This window comes from Sturnus vulgaris, chromosome 11, assembly GCF_052056855.1.
Source record: "Sturnus vulgaris isolate bStuVul1 chromosome 11, bStuVul1.hap1, whole genome shotgun sequence".
NCBI classification, from domain to species: Eukaryota; Metazoa; Chordata; class Aves; order Passeriformes; family Sturnidae; genus Sturnus; species Sturnus vulgaris.
Genome location: NC_142253.1, coordinates 9504109 through 9522832, shown reverse-complemented (window position 1 = coordinate 9522832; position 18724 = coordinate 9504109). Strand labels below are relative to the sequence as shown.

The window sequence follows — 18724 nt, the reverse complement described above, 5'->3', positions numbered from 1 at the left end:
CTTTGCTGCTCCCCTCCTGTAAACTCAGCAAGACACAAAATTCATGTGCTAACTTGAATTAAGTCTCACAAAGAGTAAAGAAGGAAAAAAAATAATATATGTCAGCCTCTGAAGCCAGGATTTATGAAGGCACGGAGCAGCCAACTAGAAGGTGATGGGAAGTGGGTTAAGACAGCTCACACGAGAGCTTTTTGCACCATGGTATTGAAAATGTAAGGAGTAAGATTACACACTGTTATTTCCACTGAGTTATGCATCCAGGACAGCTCAATCAGATCCCTACCAGATCAGCACCCATTCATTTTGTGGTGGTGGACATACAAAAGGCCCTCAGGCAGTTGCAGCAGCAAAGCTTTACAGATCAGTAGGAAACAGTGGAGTGGGAACTGCATAATGCCACAGTGGGGGAGAGAACAACACAGCACAAAGCAGGAGCAGCACAGGTTATTTATTGTTAAGATAATACTATCAAGGATATTTGCTTGAGATATGTTAGAAAATGAACAGTGATACTTTATAAAAGACCTTGTGACTCTGGTTGAGCATGAAAGTGGAATATAGCAGAAAGCTGCAACGTGTCTGCCTGAGAGCTTGAGGATAACACACAAAATCCCCACCATCAGTTGCTGCACCACCAAAGGAATGTGGGAGAAACTGGTAATACATTTAAGTGCTATCAAAATATTTATACACATATATATATTCCTACATATGTCTCTCCACAGAAGCTTGTTTCATATGTCCCTGTCACATTATGTCAGCACTGCATGTCAGACAAAAATGACAAGGGAGGATTTGAGCAAGGGTTTGAAAGTTCTGTCAGGGATGAGGATAATGAGAGATGCCCTCATCAGTAGGCAATCAATGAGGGAAAAGAAGGAAATAGCAGTATCTCAAGGAGAAAAAAAAAACCACTAATAAATATCAGCACTTGCCCTTCACAATGTTGTTTCAGAAAGTGTCAAAAAACCCCAACCCCAAGGAAATCACCTGCTACAGGAATTACACTTTAGGGCAGAAAATTATTTCCAGCTAGGATGTTTCCCAGGGCTAACTTGTAGAAAAACCATTCTAAGGCTGCACAGTCCCACAATGTTGGGGCCTGGCCCAGAGTCCTGATAGGGGTGGCCATAGAGAAGTGTAGGTATTCTCTGAGAAGAGCATTTTGGTCACTGCCCAAACACCTTTTGTCAGTTCCTGTGTTCTGATAGCTAACACACAGATGTTCAGTTTGGTTGGTTGGTTTTCTCTGTGATGTTCACTAAGCACACCCCATTGTGTAAGGCCTCCCCCAACATTTCCCCACTCCCAGATATGCTGGGCATAGATGGAGCAAGAACTCAGAGTGACAGATGATGACTTGCTGGCTGCCCCAGCCCCTGAAGACACACACACACAGGGTAGAGCTGCTCCATGAATTAGCACTGAATCTCAGATCTGTCAAACTCAATGAATGCTGATTGATGTAACCTTTTAATTAATTGATTTTTTTCAGGAAAAGAAAGGAAAATTATATACTGCCATGGTTGATGTGGACTGGAGGGTCAGCTTCCCCTGTCCCTTCATTCCCAAAGCCAGCCTCTTATAAAGCCTTTCATCTACATTTTCTGATTTCAACCACGAGTTTAAAAAAATCCTGTAAACCCAACTGTGCCATCTCATTCCATCAAAACCTCTCTCCCAGAGCAACCAGTTGAAAGGTTGGTTGATGCTCACAGGAGAGTCTTACAGATCAAAGAACAGCAAGCCTGCTTAGACACGCCTGCTGTCCAAAAGTCTTCTCTGGATATCTCCTGATTAGCTCCAAGTCCAGCACAGGTCAACAGCAGATGAATTGAAGGCATTTAGCAAGCACCCAACTGTTACAAGACTGCATTCCCCAGCTTCTTACCCAGTCCTGTACTTGCAGCTGCCTTGCTCCAAGCCCCCTTACTTGCATCCCAGAAATCTGGATGTCAGCAGGTTAAGAGTAACAGTGTTGTCTCCAGTTGGGACTCACCCATGTTGGACATCCTACATCTTGCTTCCTATGACACACAATCTATAATCATTGAGGCTATAATATGATCATTAATCATCATTGAGGCTATAATTCTTAATTTATTATCATTATTATTTTATTTATTATTGCTAAACGAGTGGTTAACATTCCCAGGATTCCTGTTGGTCACCCTGCAGCCACTGAACATGAACACACACACATCAGCATCAGCTCCCAACACTGAGCAGACAAGTTGCTCTTGGTAGCTGTGTCACTTTCCTGGGGGACAGGAATGAAAACCACAGTGGTGCAATAGCTTAACCCCAGTCCAGAGCCAGCATTAACACAAGCCAACAGAGACATCACGATCACAGCATCTTACAGGATTTTTGTTTCCCTACTAACAACAGCCTAATGAAAAATTTCAATAATATTTAAGGATTCTCCTTACCTACATACTCTAACTCTGATATCCAAGTAGAAATAGGGGACACAGAAATCCATCAAGGAATCCCTTTATGACTTGAAAATATAAGAACTGCAGATTCAAAGCAAATTCAGTTCCTGCAGAGGCCCACAATCAGAGACCTCAATGAGAGCCATGCACACACCCTGCACCATCTGCAGGTGCTCCACAGAGGGACGTGTTTCCCTCATCAAGGAGATCACAGTCTCCCACAGGCTTTGGGATCCTCCAGAGCACATTCCTCTGGAGCATCGCTCTCTTGAATGGCAGCAGCACATCACACTTTAACCTCTGTAATTCTGGAGATGTAATTCAGCTCTAAAAGCCTGAAGATCTCTGACCTGCCCAGGCAATTTGTACATGGAGTTGAACTACTGAGTGACACGGGCACCAGAGAGTCAACTCACTTACAGCCCTGCAGCTCCACCACAAAAAATAAACCACAGATACTGAGGCAGCAAGCACTGCTGGCAGGGCATGGGAGGCTTGCTATGAAAGCACACACAGGTATATTGATCTTCCACAACAGTGTTATTTAGGGGGAGATCGTGGAAGATCTAAGGTCCATAGGAAGGCAGTAAGTTGTAATTAGCTAGATAACAGAAAGCAGTATGTAGTAGTTAGCTAAATAACATGCTCATACACATAGCTTGGGAACAAAAAAGCAAAGGATGAAGTAATTATCAGAAAATATGGGGAGAAGAGAAAAATTTTTTTATTATGTCACTGCACTTTGGCCAGATGCCTCAGGAAGTAAAATTAATTCCTACAGAACTGGAAAGAAGTAAAAAGTTTGCTGTCTTTAGGGGATCCAGATTTGGATGAAGTGGGTTACTAAATGCAATTTCTATTGTATATCTATTTCTGTTGCATATTTCGATTCTGTGGCTTATTGAACGTGAACAGTTTTCTCAAGAATCAGCATGCAAAAGGCTTAGAAAACTACAAATAAACCTTCAGCTGAGGCTCAGCAACACAATAACCTGTTAGAACAGTGACCCAAGCCTCTGATCACTTTGTCAATCCAAACTTCTCTGACACTCACATGAAAACATCTCCCTAGCCCTGTCCCTGCCTCCCAGCCCAGAGGATGGGGATGACTGCAGTCCCTGCTGCAGCAGTGCTCTGTCCCCAGCCAATTCTTCTCTCAGGAAGAGGATGGGAACATGGAAAACCTGCAAAATTTAAGTAAGTAGTAAAACATCCAGATGAAAAGATTATTCAGTACATTAAAACATAATTATGGCCAGTTAGGAAGTTAAAGCATATGGATCATAATTTTAGATCACTAGAAGGCAGAGCAGTGGGTTTGGCTGTCAGCACAGCACATAGCTGCTGTCCATAAGGAGGACAGCACAGACACCTTTACAGAAGGATAGAGGAACATCCTAAGGTATTCTAGGGCAACTATTTCCAGTTATTTTGTTAAAACCTGCGTAGTTTACATCATCTATAACTGCAATTCTTCAGGTTGTTTTCCCCAGCCATAAGAACAGCAGGCATCAAAGACTAAAAAGAAAACAGAAAACAGCCCACTGCCACAGCAGACCGCTCTCTACTGCACTGACTCATGCAAAGATTAGATACCAGGAGCAGTCTGCAACCCTAGTCAAGCAGAACACAAAGTCCTGATGTTCCAGGAAAAAATAAAGCCAAATAAAATAATTACTTCTCAGGGATGACTCAAGTTCTCCCAACAAGCACCCATCTCACCAACAATTTGGTTGCCTCAGAAGAAGCCAGTGTGCCATCATGTCCATGCCACACCATCTGCAAACTGTTCCAGGTGTGCCCAAGGACACAGCTTCCCACTGTGTTTTCCCACAAAGTCCCAGCTTCTGCAATATGCTAAATTTTACTATGCCGCTGCCTTCAAAGCATCTAATCAAGACCATCACAATTCTGATACTGTTAGTCACCAAAAAAATAAGGCTTAAACCCACTGCTTTTAACAAGCAAGCCCCAGATCTGGTTACAGGAATAAGCCTCCAAAGGCAATCAGCGTTATGATTAGAAGCCCATAACTGGGGAGGGGACAGACATGCCACCTCTTTTTCCCCGTCCCAGCTCAAGCCCAGGAACACAGAGACAAGCAGGGGATCGTGGAAGTTGTGTTCAGTTACTGAAATATCAGCTGCAAGATCTGCAGAAGAGCTTAAACACAGACCTCAGACATGCATCTCACAACCCACCCTGCTCCCTCATAGGGAGATCTGAAACAAAACAAAACAAATGATGAAAGGTTAATTAAGCCACAAAACAAATGAAGACTCCAGTTAGCAGTACAATTACCTCGGAGTGCCCTCCACCAGAGGAAGGTCTGCAAGAAGTGCATGCTCTTTTTCCTCAGTCCCGGAGGAGGTGGCAGCATTAGCAGGACCAGGGCTGTTCCACAGCTCGCTCACAACCACTCCAGCATCCCCAACCTCCTTCCAGCCCCAGCACTACCTCGGACCAGCCTGCGCAAAGTGCACCTGGTCTGCTCTGCTAATCACTGAGGGGGAGTCTGGGGCTTCTCTCTCATGCTCTCTCCCTTTCCAAATAAGCAATTAGCATGAATAATTACAGCTCTGATAATAATACCCAGCCACCTTTGAGCAAGAGGGAAAAGACTGTAATTAACTCTTTCTCAGGGATCAGAGGAAGTTGAAATAGCGAGAGCCTAATTATCTTCTTCTGGGATGCCTCCTGGCTACTGAGAAGCTCTGGAATGTGTGGGAGGCAGGGGTCAAGTAGCATCCTTTTAGAAATCTCTCCATCCAACCCAATTTTACGTGTGTGCTACCCAAGTAATCATTAGATGTGCAAATGTACACAAGGGGGAAGAGAACCCAGTTTCCCTACACTGTGCTAATCAGCAAGGAGCTGTCCATTCAGAGACTGCCTGCAGCGTTATCCTGTCATGAATTTTTGGCCGCTGAGGACTTTGGAGCAGTTCCCCTCCTGGGGGATACGTTGTGATAATGTGTGGATCCTTCTATGCACAAAGCAGAGCCACACCAGTTCTCAGGAGACTTGACCCCAAGCTGGAGATGGCACCAATGGCCAGACAGGCTCCCACTATAAACCCAGCACAAAGGCATTCCCACCCCAGAGCTTTCCTCATGCTCCATCCCTCAGGTCACAAAGCTAGGGGGAAAACACATAAATGATGCAGATAAGGACTCCACATCAGCTCAGGAGGCAAACTGGGCTGAGCACGTTTAAAATGTCTTTGCCCCCTCCCAACGCCTCTCCTGGCAGGCACATGTGCATGTCCTGCTCCCAGTTCCTTCCAAGAAGTGAAACACAATACATGCACCACCTCCAAAGGAGATCTAGAGACTTCAGAGACTAAAACAATAAATGGTGTCCCTCTGTAATAACTGCCCTGAATTGCCCAAGGCTCTGAAAGGATGTATGGGTTAGATGGCTGCTGTAACATACCCTCTTCATGTTACTAAAAAATGTGATAAATCGAGTTATTATACAATCCTGTCATGCTTTATTGCTATTGCAGTATCTGGAGATGTTATTAGAGTGCTGCAGTAGAACAGCTGCCCTCCAAACACTCCAGTCTCTTATGAAAAGAGCACAGGTTTTGTTAACATCTCCTCTTGTATTCCATTGACCTGAAATGTTTAAGAATGGAAAAATTAATGTGTTTATGAACCCTTATCACTTGCCTTAGAAAACCCACTGAAATGTTTATGTCTCTAAGTATTTAGGCATTAATTTTCATATTATGTAGATTCCACATAATTCTTTTATTTATGAAGTCAAGGTGCTCAGGGCACTGCAGAATATAATCAAGCATATTTTAAAAACAACATAATATAAATAAAATCATTTCAGTTATTTAATGATTTTTTGAGACTTTACCAAGATGTTGCATATAATATGTATTTTAACTTTCTTTACTTTTCTACTCTTTTACTACAGAACTACCATCTATTTTGCTAGTTTCTTGAAAACTGAGAAAGTCAACATATTCCTATAGACTGCCTGAATCCCAAAAGTTGTTATGTATATTAGTTTCCCTGTAATATTAATTGTTCCATGAGCACTCAGTAGACTAAGCAGTGGAATAAGTTGAAGCCTATATATTAAGACCTAAAACCTGAAATGGTAATTATTAATAAATAACATGATCAATATAGCTCAATGGTTATGATACTGGGGTCTTAAAATGCTGTTTTATTGTGAAAAAACTATACCTGGTGTACCCACACTTAGTGAGACCCAAGGTAATTTCAAGAGTTGGTTAAGTTTGAAAAAGAAATGCACATTTAGGGCTTGAATTTTAATTTTACTATGACCTAATTGCCAGGGCAGCCAGTCCGGCCTCTGCTCTGGATTCTTTCCAGCTTATGTGTTACCCTCAGAATCTCTGACCCAGCAGGCTATTAATGTGCTATTAATGGACACTGAGGTGGAGGCACACACAGGGATTCTCCCATTGGAAATGTCCTTCCCGCAAGCTGGATGTGCCCCCAGGGACAGGGAGGGCCTCGGTGACACAGCACAACACAACAGTGACAGTCTCTGTCATGCTGTGGTGGGAGCCAGGCCCACAGGGATCCACTGCTGCAGGACATCTCCCCCTGACACAACCCTGGGACGTGTCTGAGGTCTTGATCTGCTGTGAAATTGTCACGGTGAGGGCATGTGGGCAGAGGGCAGGAGCACCCACAGTTCTGCACAGGCAGCCCCAAAGAGGGATTTGCACAGATCTACAGCAAAGTACAGCCTTGGGAGCTCAGGTGAAATATCCCCAATGGATCTGTCAGGGATGACAAATTCCAAAATCATAACCTATGGGGAAACTGCAGCACAGACATTTGGACACAGTAAACTGGACTGCAAGCAGGAGCCTCAGCTTTAAAAACAGAGACAGGGGGTCACCAGAGGACTGGGGCTGTTCAGAAGTCTGGGGTTTTGTGGCTCCATCATCTGGCTCCAAGTCTTAAAAATGCTCTTTGATTCACAACTCTTGGTTTACTACTGATCTCCCCAAACACGAGTGAGTGATGCAGCCTGTTTTAGTCTGCTCTACACACTCATGTACCAGCTGCCTTCAGGTGTTACATTGAAAAAATTTCCAGTGCTTTAAATTAACATGTAGCAAAGCCATTAGTCATGTTGTCTTTCCAACAAATAATTGCACTCCCTGGCTTCCTTCCACATCATTGTGAGTCTCCATATAATTTATGGGCCCTAATAAAACATAAAGAAACCAAGACTAATGCTTCCTAAGCTTTTCCAACATCTTTGGTGGGAAGAGGAGCTGGCACTTCATTGTTATATGGCTCTGAGGGAAGAGTGGCTCATCTAGCAGCAGACAGGGAGTTTGCAGCAGGGCAAAGGACAGTCTCACACCCTCCGAGTTACATCTGGCACATCTGCAGGGTGGGGACGTGATCAGCAGCTCCCAGCCCCTGCTGCACTGGGCTGTGTCTGCCTGCCCCTCGGCTGAGCCTCCCACACATCCAAGGCTGTGCAAGGCACTTGCCACAGAGGCACGAGATGAAAGGAAAAGGATGCAAACATCAGAGGAAGGGGAGAGACTGTGTCATAAAGAAAACACAGCTAATTCCTTGCTAATTATTCAGACCCCAGGCTTCGTCTTATCCAGCAGCTTCACACAGGAAGCACAGCCAAGGACAGCTGGGGAGGGAAGAAGGTGCTTTCCAGTGCTGGAAAGCAACTGCCTTGGCCACCAGGTGTACATGATCCATGGCCTTGATGCCCCAGAGAACAGGTTCAGGTGTTGCAAGCTGTCAGCTCACCCATTTTGAAACACAACCCCAGTAACAACCACAGCACTCACTGTGCCCAAATTCAGCCCATGCCTGTCCACACACATCCAGTGTGTGATCACAGACCAGCACACCCAGGGTCACCCCACATCTGCCCCATAATGGGCACAAGCCCCTGCCACATCCAGAGACCTGACAAACTTCTTTGCACGAATGACCAGAGACAGCAAATTAAGGCAATAAGCAGCACCCCTAAAACCAAAAGACTGAAGAAGCAATGCTTGGGTGATTACAAAAACTTGAACTGAAAGCTGCTCAAAAGGCATCCAAAAGAGAAAGGGAAGAGGGCTGCCGAGCCTGACTCCCCAAATAAAGTTTCCCTGCTGACAAGTTCACCTCCAATTTGCAATTCTTGTGTCTGGCTGCACACGGAGTGGATGCCAGCCCTGTCTGATGTCTCCCCTCACACAAATGCCAGCTGGGTGAGAGGCCATACTTGGAGGGACAGAGCACTCAGGGGCAGCTGTCCCACTGCTCCCCACTGACTTGGGCAGTGCAGGAGCTGGGAGTGCTGGCCACCCACGGGCTGAGCCCTAGTCCTTTCCCAGCAGTGCCACAGGGCGAGCAGCAGTTCCAGAGCTGCCAGGGCTCTCTCTTTAAGTATTGCAGCCTGGACAGCCTTGCTCTGAGCTTCGAGGTGGTGTGAAGGGCTTGAAGGGAAAAGCAAAGAACTGTGAATCTCAGCAGAAATGGGGGTTGTGCTATCATACCCCAGCACCAAGGGAGAAGACTAAATAATTAATCACAAAAGCAACTGAGTGTTAACGAGCTGCACAGGATCAAACCGCATGGAAGATGCAAAGGCCCCCCAACCCTCTTCAGTGTGCTGACAAGCCTCATTTTCATAACTTGACTAGCAAAGCTGAGAGGATATGCCACAAATAAAGAAATGTATCCCAATATTCCCCTTGGGCTTCTGCTGGGGATCATCTTGACGCCTTTGCCACCAAAGGAGCCAGTTCGGAGCATGTTTTGCAGGGGAGAGTCCTGAGAGAGAAAAGTGTCCCAGGCTTTAGGTGGTCATTGTAGAGGCGTTCTGCTCGTGTCACCCCACTCTCTCTGTAGCTTTAAGGAAAGGGGGGATATGCATTTTGAATAGGAAAAGCAAACACAATGCTGCTTCAGTGCCATTCCTAAAGAGCAGAGTCTGACTGTGCAGAACTGAACAGCAGCATGCAGGAGCTGTCAGGGATAACATGACATGGGAAGGGAAATACATGAACATGCCTCTCTTGGATGCTCAGTCTAGTCAGCCATACTGAGGACACATCACAGAATCATTCAAATTGTGTATTACCCTGCACACAGTATATCCCTGTGCAGACTACAGGCCTATCATACACTGCTAATACTGGGACACAACTAGTAAAACACAATTTAGACAGTACCAGCCTTAAATCACACCACACCAGATCCAGCATACATCTCCATTACTGCAGCTTGTGATGGAGATCTTAAGTACTAACATTTGCATCACAGTCCCTTGCATCAGGCTTTCTCCATCCTACATTGAGAAAGGGTTGTGCCAAGTAGAGTGAAAGAACATATGGATTCCATTGTGCCAACAGCTACAGAAAAACAAACTCTAAATAATTATATATTCTGCTTATACAGCACCATGGCTTCCAAAAGGGCTTTGAGAAGTTAAACTGACAGGCAGGCAACAGGCAGAGTTCTGCAATCCATCACTCAGATGCTACAGTCTGACGGGAAATAAGATCCTGCTTAATGGCCCAGAAGGAATATATAGAACTTTGGGGTATTCACATGAACTCAGTGCAGCACACATGCACACACCACCTTCAGGGATCCTCTACAGGAGCTTGTTTTGGCTCTAGTATCTTTATCCTGTAACGTCTGAATAGGCTGATTCCTTGGCAGCTGAGTGTGGGAAGACAATTCAAATAAGTCAGTGAGATGGGCTTTTCTACAGCTTCTGTGTGATTGCAGGGCACCAGCCTCATCAAAAGACCCACGTGCTGATGTCAGAATGATGCTTCTGAAAATTCTCTGTAATAGAACACAAAGCCTTCTCTCCTCCACCATGGTACCAACATCACAACTCTGACTAAATTAAGGAAAGTCATAATCTAAAACAATATGCAGACTTAGTGCATTTTCAATATCCAAATGTAAACCTATGGGTACCAAAAGAACTTTAATCCTGTGTATTTTATCTGAAAAACACAATAGACCATGGAATTACTTCCTCAGCGTGCATTTCTTACTAAGACAGGAAGAGAACAGAATGAATTTTGTAGGCTTGCCTATCAAGGTATGTCCCCAAGACACCAGCAAGGTCAAGATTTACCAGTGACAAGAACCCCATGAACAACAGGATGCTGCAGGACATGTTTGCAATTATAAAGGCCAATCTCATAGCACAGGTGAGAACTGAGACATGGTCAGCAATTCCGAATTTACTGAGGCACTGACTGGCTTGGGGAGGCTTTGCTGCAACACTTTAATGATACATGGGCAGAATATTTTGCATTTCGGTGCATAAAACCTCACTCAGCTGGAATGAGGTTGTGTCCCTTGCGGGACATCATTTACATCAAAATCTCCCCCGCTTCTCAGCAGGACTTTCATGTCCCCCCAGCATTTCGAAGGCAGAGGCATATCTGTGTGTGGGGATAGACACATCGTTTTTAAACATTCATTGAGCTGGAAGTGTGGAAGATGCCAGCATAAGAAGGGTTCAACTGATGTGTAAATGCAGCTCTTTGAAAAGAAGGAATTGAACACCAAAACTGGTTCAGTGCAGCTAAATTGGTCCCCTAAGGGCCAGTGGTAACAGAAACCTTCAGCCCAAATAAGAACAAGTGAAATATTCAGCAAACAGCATTTGATGCTTACGTGCAGGAGAAAAAAAAAGTGGTGCAACTGCTGGAAAAAGAAAATATCATGTTATCCCAAGCTACAATAAAAGTAGCAGATAAAGGTTTTTTTGGAAAATACTCTGGATGTGGCAGAGTTCTGGCAAGCCAGTGCTGGAAACTCCAATGTCTCAAGACCATGAGTGAAGTGAGCAAAGGAGGTTGTGCCACTGGTCCCAGCACAACAACCCACTGCTCAGACTGGGCTCCCTCCAAGCCTACATCTCTAAATCACATTCCCTGTGGCAGTGGTGGGGAGACAGCATAGGCCTGGAATCGGTCCCCAAGGAATGAACACAGGATATCCAGGCTCTGACCCATGTATGAGTAGGACATGCACGAATGAACTTCCTTCTGTGACACAAGGCCACCTCTGAAGACCTTCAGCTTTGATGGGATTTAAAGGCTGATGATATCCCTCCTGTCCTTGGGTTGAACTTCACCTGATGTCTGGCAGTAGGAACAGGACCCAGCTCTTGTTTTCTCATTGGGTGTGTCCCTATGGATTGGGAGCCAGAGCCCAACACTGCAGCTAATCCATTTGTATTCACCACAGTAATATGGATATGCTGAAGGGTCAGGGCTTGTGCAGAGTTTACTTCACCCCCTGAGGTTCCCAAAATCAGGATGCACCTGCCATAGAGGCTTCAACCATCAGCATATCTCCTGTGCTGCTGGCAACTTGAAATCAGCCTGCTCCAGTGTGCCAAATGATAGTACCTTAGCCAGCCAGACAGACAGACAAAGCCTGAACTTGCTCAATAAGAGCTCAGTTCTTGACCATTTTCCAATAAAAGTATATCAGAAACACCACAATCATTTTAATTTCCCTGTGAGGGATGCTAGAATTGCTTTTTGTTGTTCAAATCAGACTGTTTTATCCCCTCCCTGTATTTCTTCCTGTTTTCTTCCCAGAAAGGAATATACAAATATGGGTGCTCTAGTACCTGAATTTCTTGAGTCATTTTAATATCTTTTATTATGCTCATTGCTTGAAGACAAAACTGTAAGCAATAGCTCTTTCCAGGGCAGGAAGGGAGTTCATCAGAAAACATGACAATAGATTCAAAGAAAGAAAATGCATAAGAAATAAACTAACTGTTCAGGGAAGCAACGCTTGCTTTACAGGTGCAACACAGCCAGCCTATTATTACTATTTAAATTCCTTGCTTTCTGAAAATGTCTCATCTTTATGACCATTCAGCTACATATCATAGAAACAAGAATGAGTTATTTCTTCCAATTTCTTTCTATCAATCAAGGATGATTTTGTCAAAGAAAGACCTTGCCAATACCTCTGGTATGTAAGACCACAAGTATTGTTAATATATGGCAACAGCAGCTGGTAAACTGGACGTTATTTTATAACTGGACATTATTTTATTTTCCAGCGGGATCACTGAACAGATATTGGAAAAAATAATGCTCACCCTTTTAGCCCTCACTTAAAGGCAGAGGAAGAATTATTTCAGGAAGAGAGACCTGTGTTAATTGGAGTCATATATCTGTGCTTTTCTCGTTGCACTGGCAGTGAATCCAAGTGTGGAAGTATTTTTTTTTTTGTCTTGTAAAAACAGAACTTATTTTGTTGTTTCTATGATGATACAGAAGCTGTACATATCATAGTTGTAACCTAAAATAACCTGAGATGTCAATTCCAACTTCAGATCTAAATCAGGCACATGATGGATCTGAGCTGGGACCTCTCTGCTCACGTGAATATCCTGACCACCCAGTCAACATCTATTTCTCACAAAAACATATCTTCCTTTTTATTCTGACTGTGGTTACAAAGCTCATCCTGGACTCTCAAAGAAGTTTCTTATGGAAGGTACATCAAAACTCTGCAGATCTCATCCATCTCTTGAGTTCTGACTCTCCCTTTTGCTTAAAAACTCCCAACTACCTTCATTTCTTAGACCACTTATATGGTTGCAATAGAGCTGGGAAGGAATTAGATGGAGAGAAAGACTCTGCCTTCCTCACTGCCAGAGGTATCAGCTACATTCCTAATTTCCCAAAACTTTTCAAGATATGCAAATGCATTTTAAGCAAAACAAAATATAAGCAAGCAGAGAAGGGAGGGGGGAAAACCCCAAGAGTAATGTGCAAAGCCTTTAAGTGAGAAAGCTGATACTTCCTCTTGGTTACATGCCAGCTGAGAAAAGGCTACATCTTCTCATAGACAGCACTGAGCCTCTGCTAACTTGATGTTTAGTCTGAGGTACCTCGGTGAAAATTATGTTCACACAAAAATACCTCAGCAACTGTTGGTTTGTAATCACTTTTATTTTCTAATTGGCATTTGGCCCCAGAGCAATGCATGCCGATCTCTCCAAGCAGCACAGACACAGCAACAGCATGAACAACCACTGCAAGATTCTGGACAAATGCCCAAAGCATTCATTTTCTGCTCAGGACTGTTTTCTCAGTGGGAAAAAAGCGTGTGTATGAGGAGAAAACATTATCTCATGACTGTTCTGCCACACTCCAACGCACTCAGATGAGAAGGGGCGTATAGGTTGCAAAGACAGACCATTTATTTTAAAAGGCACTTCGTTTCCTTTTGGTTTGTGTTTCCTGAAATAGACTGTAAAAAAGGAAACACAGACATACATCTTGGGGATTGATAGATCATGTGGCAATTTTGCAAAGAGTGCAACCCTTCCCTTGTGCCCTCCCCACAGTCAGTTATCAAGCCCTGAATTACACACTGCTGTTGATTTCCATGGCTTTGTATGATTAATCTGGCTGTACTCTGTAAGGCAAAAAGAGCAATTGGAACAGAGAGGAAAGAAAATCGCTCACAAAAAAACTAGGTTACAATAACCCTCAGGAGCTGAGTGAAACAAAGAAGAGGAGAAGAGTTCAGCACTAGGCTGCCAGCCTGGGCAAGGACACAACCCTAACTCCAGCATGTCAGACTCAGTGAGCCTCAAATGCACATCACAGCACATTTAGAGAAAAGCTTTTATAAACCCATATTAAAAGAAAGCATTGGATTTTTTTTTTCCAAGAACTCAGACCCTAGGAGGAGGCACATAGTGCTATTTTCTTTGCCCTGAGAACAGTGAGGTGTAAGTAGCTCATGCAACAGACTAAAAAGTGAATGGAGGAATTCTTCTCAGACCACCTCCCAACACATTCTGCAATGAGACAGATCACTCCTTTGAACTGAGCTGAAGGAGTCAGCACAGCGTATCCAGGAGGGAACAGAAAGCTGGGGAAAGATTTCTTGTTATTAGCTAACAGTTGCATTAAGAGAACAGCTGGTGGCCACCAGATTTGATGAAAGTAATTGAAAAATTACCGTAATTTCAGCCCACAGCAAAAGTCAGTGTTGTTTAGTTTTCTGTTTGCATCTGTAACTCATGGAAATATCTTCTTTGGCCAGACTACAAAGATAAAAAATTAAAATACAGACCTTTTACCTTGCCAATATGTGGTCTTCTTATCATCTCAGGACTCCATCAGAGCCAGAATGCTGAGACTTCACATCACATTATTTTTGTACTCTTACTGTTCTGGAATGCATTGTTAAAATATTTTTCTAGTTGATAAATTCATCTCATTTTATCCATTACCGTTCAAAGTAACTCCTTCAAAGTATGAAATAAAAACCTACTTCCTTACCAGGTATTTATGCTGAGACAAGAGAGAAAGCTGTCCTGGGGTGACTTTATGATGCTGAATTGTATCCCCATTTGTCTGTTTAGCCCAGAAATAAATTTTGCACTCTTAAAACTAGATCCGAGAGGGAAGGAGGGAAGAAGGAGAAGCAGTGGAATGTCTGAGGTGGTCGTATTCAAAAACATAGAGATAAAAGCTCCAGCTTTCCTGCTTCTGGACTGTGTTGTCTGCAGCAGGGACAGTGGGAGAGAGCTGTCCTTTGCTTTTAGTTTTTTAGCTAGCTGAGGCAGAGAAGTTCCACAGACTGTGGTTTTTCTTTTTCTTGGAACTGTTCAATCTGTTCTGGACCCATAAAACACCTGGAGCTCACCTGTGGCCCACCAGGGCCAGGATGTGGCATTCTCCAGCAGGAGGGACTGACAGAGACTGAGCAAGCCGAGCTGCACCCCACAAAAGGGACTTTCTGAATTTGCCATCTCTTCAGAACAGCAAGAGATTTTATAGTTTAATATTATTCATTTTTTCCATGCTTGTGAATACACTGCTTGTTAAATAAACAGTTTTTTTCCACTTTTCTCCAAGGAAATATTTTCCTGAACCGGTTTTTGGGGGTCGCTTGAATCCACTTTCCAGAGGAACTCCTTTGGAAGTTTCCTCCCAAATTTGCCCTAAACCAGGACAAAAGCTTAGATCTGCCAGCAAGTATATAAAATATCCCATATTAATAACATCAGTCTGTAGATAACTTCAGTTCCTGCCTTTCTAGTGCTTTTAAAGAATATATTTGTAGGTGATTATAGAAGAAAGAGGTTAAAGAAAAAGATTCCGTTTTATTGATACACTATTATAATTTGGAGGCCCTGATCAGCCTGGTAGGAGGCTGAACTGAATTTTAAGGCTTTGACAAGGAGGGAAGACAGCATCACACAGAATTTACTGAGGGTGCCCATGGGGTGATTTTAGACTTTCAATTCTGTCAAATGTAGGTGGATTTCTACAATTAAAAGGAAAGTACTTATTGCCACACCGAGAGAACAGAGACGTTAATACAACTTCTTTGACATGGCCCTGAGGCACAGGAGCAGATTGGCCTCCAGACAGACCCACTGCAGATCCCCTCTCAGCTCCAAAATAAATGAAGAACTGTGATTTGGCACATCCCCATGAGTGAAGTCAGATGCCTGCACACAAGGGAAGAAATGCTATGGATAAAAAGTTGTACAGGTGCAGGGAAATAGGAGACGAAGGTATTTCCTCACCTGTTTCAAATGCTGCCTGCCAAGCTGCTTTGTATTCACAGACTTAGAAGACTGTGACAAAAATGCCCCATAGCTGTATATAAGGAATGGAGTCAAGAGGAAAGTAGCTCAGTGACAAACGGAAAACAATTTCCTTTAGATCCATGGTTTTAACATCCAAACTCTCTGTGGTGACACATACACAATGCAAAAAAAAAAGACATTTCAGACACACCTTATAAGCAGCAAGATGGCAATTCTGAAATAATATTTTTAAATCTTATTTCTATTGACCCTGAATTCACTGCATCTTACAACTTCGGTGAACGGTATTTTGTTTTAAAAAAAGTTAAATGGCAACTATCAAATCACAGTACCATGTGCATTTGCATTTCCTTCACTCACACACTGCAGACAGGCCAGTGGTGACCTCGTGCACTTTCTACAGCTTTCCAAATTCAAGGCCTGGTTTTCCTCTCTATGACAAAGCAGATTAAATGCCATCTGAATTAAGGAAATTATTCTTTATTCTCCAAAAATGCCTGTCTGAGCTTGCAAGCCAGAGATACAAATCAGCAGCACTTCCCAGCCTCATGGGCTGCCCCCATGTCACTGTGACCTGTCCTTGTGCCAGGGGATACATGGGACAGAGGGTGACAGGTGATGCCATGAAGCCAGTGGGCAAATCCATCCACATAAAGAAGCCTTGATCAATAACAGGCACATGCTCTTGCCATCTTGGACTTTTCTCAGGAGAGAAAAGGAGACAGAGCTGGAGTAGTCGTCACAGAGAAAACAAATGTCCAGTAAAACCACCTGCACAAAAAATTGTTAATCACAGTAACATAAAGGGCAGGTATGGGACAGAGCCCCCAGCCCCTGTTTTTAGCTTAAATAAAACCTCCAAAACCCCCACACAGTTCTATATGAAAAACAGAAAGGATGCATGGGTATACACAAGGAGCACAAGGATTTCACCCCTTGTGATTTTTGCAGGGTCAGAATCGAGGCCCAAATTTTCCAAACTACTCCCAAAAGAGCCTGGGACTCCCCATGTAGAACAGCAAAGGGACAATGCAACTGTTCTGGTGTGAAATATCCACAGCAAGGCAGGGTGGTCTTTCATTCCTGTTCCAACAGGTGAGATCTGGGCAGGATTTGCACACAGGATTCCAGCACATGCTGTACCTTTCCAGCAGGAAGGGTTAATGCCCCTTCAGACACACTGTTTTGCACACTGGCTTCCCTGCAAGGATTTATCATCTGCCTCTGGGCTGCTTGGGGCTTTTTTCATGCAATTAACCCCCTAAGATATCAATATCCTCTCTGCTGCTGGAGCCTGGAGGAAGATGAGGGATGAGCTAGGCTGAAGGAACCACACAGTGCTCAGAGCAGGTGACAGTCACCTGGGATGCTACAGCATCAGGCTGAAAAATGGGCTTCATTTGGAGACATAAATAAAACATGCCCAATCATGAGTTTTTAATGAGATAGGGAAAGGGCTGAAGCGTAGCCACACTGACAGAAAAGGAATCACAGCCACTGCCAGCTCAGTGGGTTGGGCTCAGGGAGTTCCCAGTGTTCACCACCGTCTGGTTTTCATTGCTGCAGCAGGAGCAGCCCCATAAATATTCACAGCAGCACCTCCAAGATGCCTTCAGCTTTGAAACAGGCAGGTGAGGATAAATCCTAGGAGGCAGCAACCATCCTAAAGAAAAGGTGGCCAAGTGAGGGCTGTAACACTGCACTTGGCCTCAGCTTTCTGAGACCTTGGGCTCAACCTCTACACCACAGCTCCATTTTGGGGATGAGTCCAGTTTCTCTGTGTGTTGGTTGCCCATCTGCTGTTTTACTGGCTTCTCTGGGCCTAGAGGATAAATACAGGAATAACAGTGGTTTTCTCCTCCAGGAGTAGAAGCTCCACTGGATTTTTCACTCTCCCACATCACTGTGCAGTGCTCTGGACCTGGCACAACACTGTAGGATGGAAGCAGCTTAACTGCTTGCCCTTTATTTTTTCTTTTTTTTCTTCCTGCCATGTAGACACCCCAAATTTTTCTTGTTTTCTTGCAGAGAACAAATCTTTTTGTCATAGAAATCCAATTGCAGAAACACTACCTGCTATGAAACACAGTCAGGATGCTTTACAATGCAAGACTGCTGTACAGCAAACAAGGTGAAGTGGCACAAGAATATGTTCCCAGTTCTTGGGATTGATTCCCATTACACTGTTCTCAATACAAACATGGAAATAAAACCAAACATCTTCCTACACCAAACAGAATGCAGTAACTTCCATCTAAGGGACAACGATGCCTACATGCCCAAATGTGGTATCATTGAAAATCTAGGTCTCACTGTAAAAGATGCTGTTCTAAAATTGTTTTTAATTGAAAATTTCACTCTATATGACATTTTTCTGAACATATTCTTCTATTTTATTCCTGGGGTCTGTAGCATGTTTTTTCTTTGCTTATTTATTTTCTCGGTTCCCAGTCAAACACAAGAGAGGAAGAACAAAATGCAAGAGAAAGCATCTAGTCCAAAAAAAAAAAGTACTAAACATGACTCAGTGAAGCTTAAAAGGGTGAAAAGCACAGAGGTATGTAAATGGAAAGCAGAACATGTATTTTCTTTTACAGAATGTGATGCCTGGCATGTTCCAGATGACAGCTTTCAACAAAGGAATAGCAAAATTATTTTCATTACATCATTCACACCATACAGCAGGA

At 43.6% G+C, this 18724-nt stretch overlaps 1 protein-coding gene across 3 annotated transcripts in view; it reads right to left on the bottom strand.

The window, feature by feature from the left end:
• The window catches only part of GRIP2 (glutamate receptor interacting protein 2), a 271200-nt gene that overhangs the window by 107223 nt on the left and 145253 nt on the right, over positions 1-18724 (bottom strand). For 2 of the 3 annotated variants that reach the window (XM_088171423.1, XM_088171425.1), the window contains exon 1: positions 4740-4833. The exons of the other annotated variant lie outside the window; for it this stretch is intronic. In XM_088171423.1, the coding sequence (XP_088027549.1) occupies positions 4740-4818 (79 nt within the window). In that variant the 5' untranslated portion in view covers positions 4819-4833. Of the gene's footprint in view, positions 1-4739; positions 4834-18724 lie in introns of those variants that run through there. 3 annotated transcript variants of the gene reach the window in all.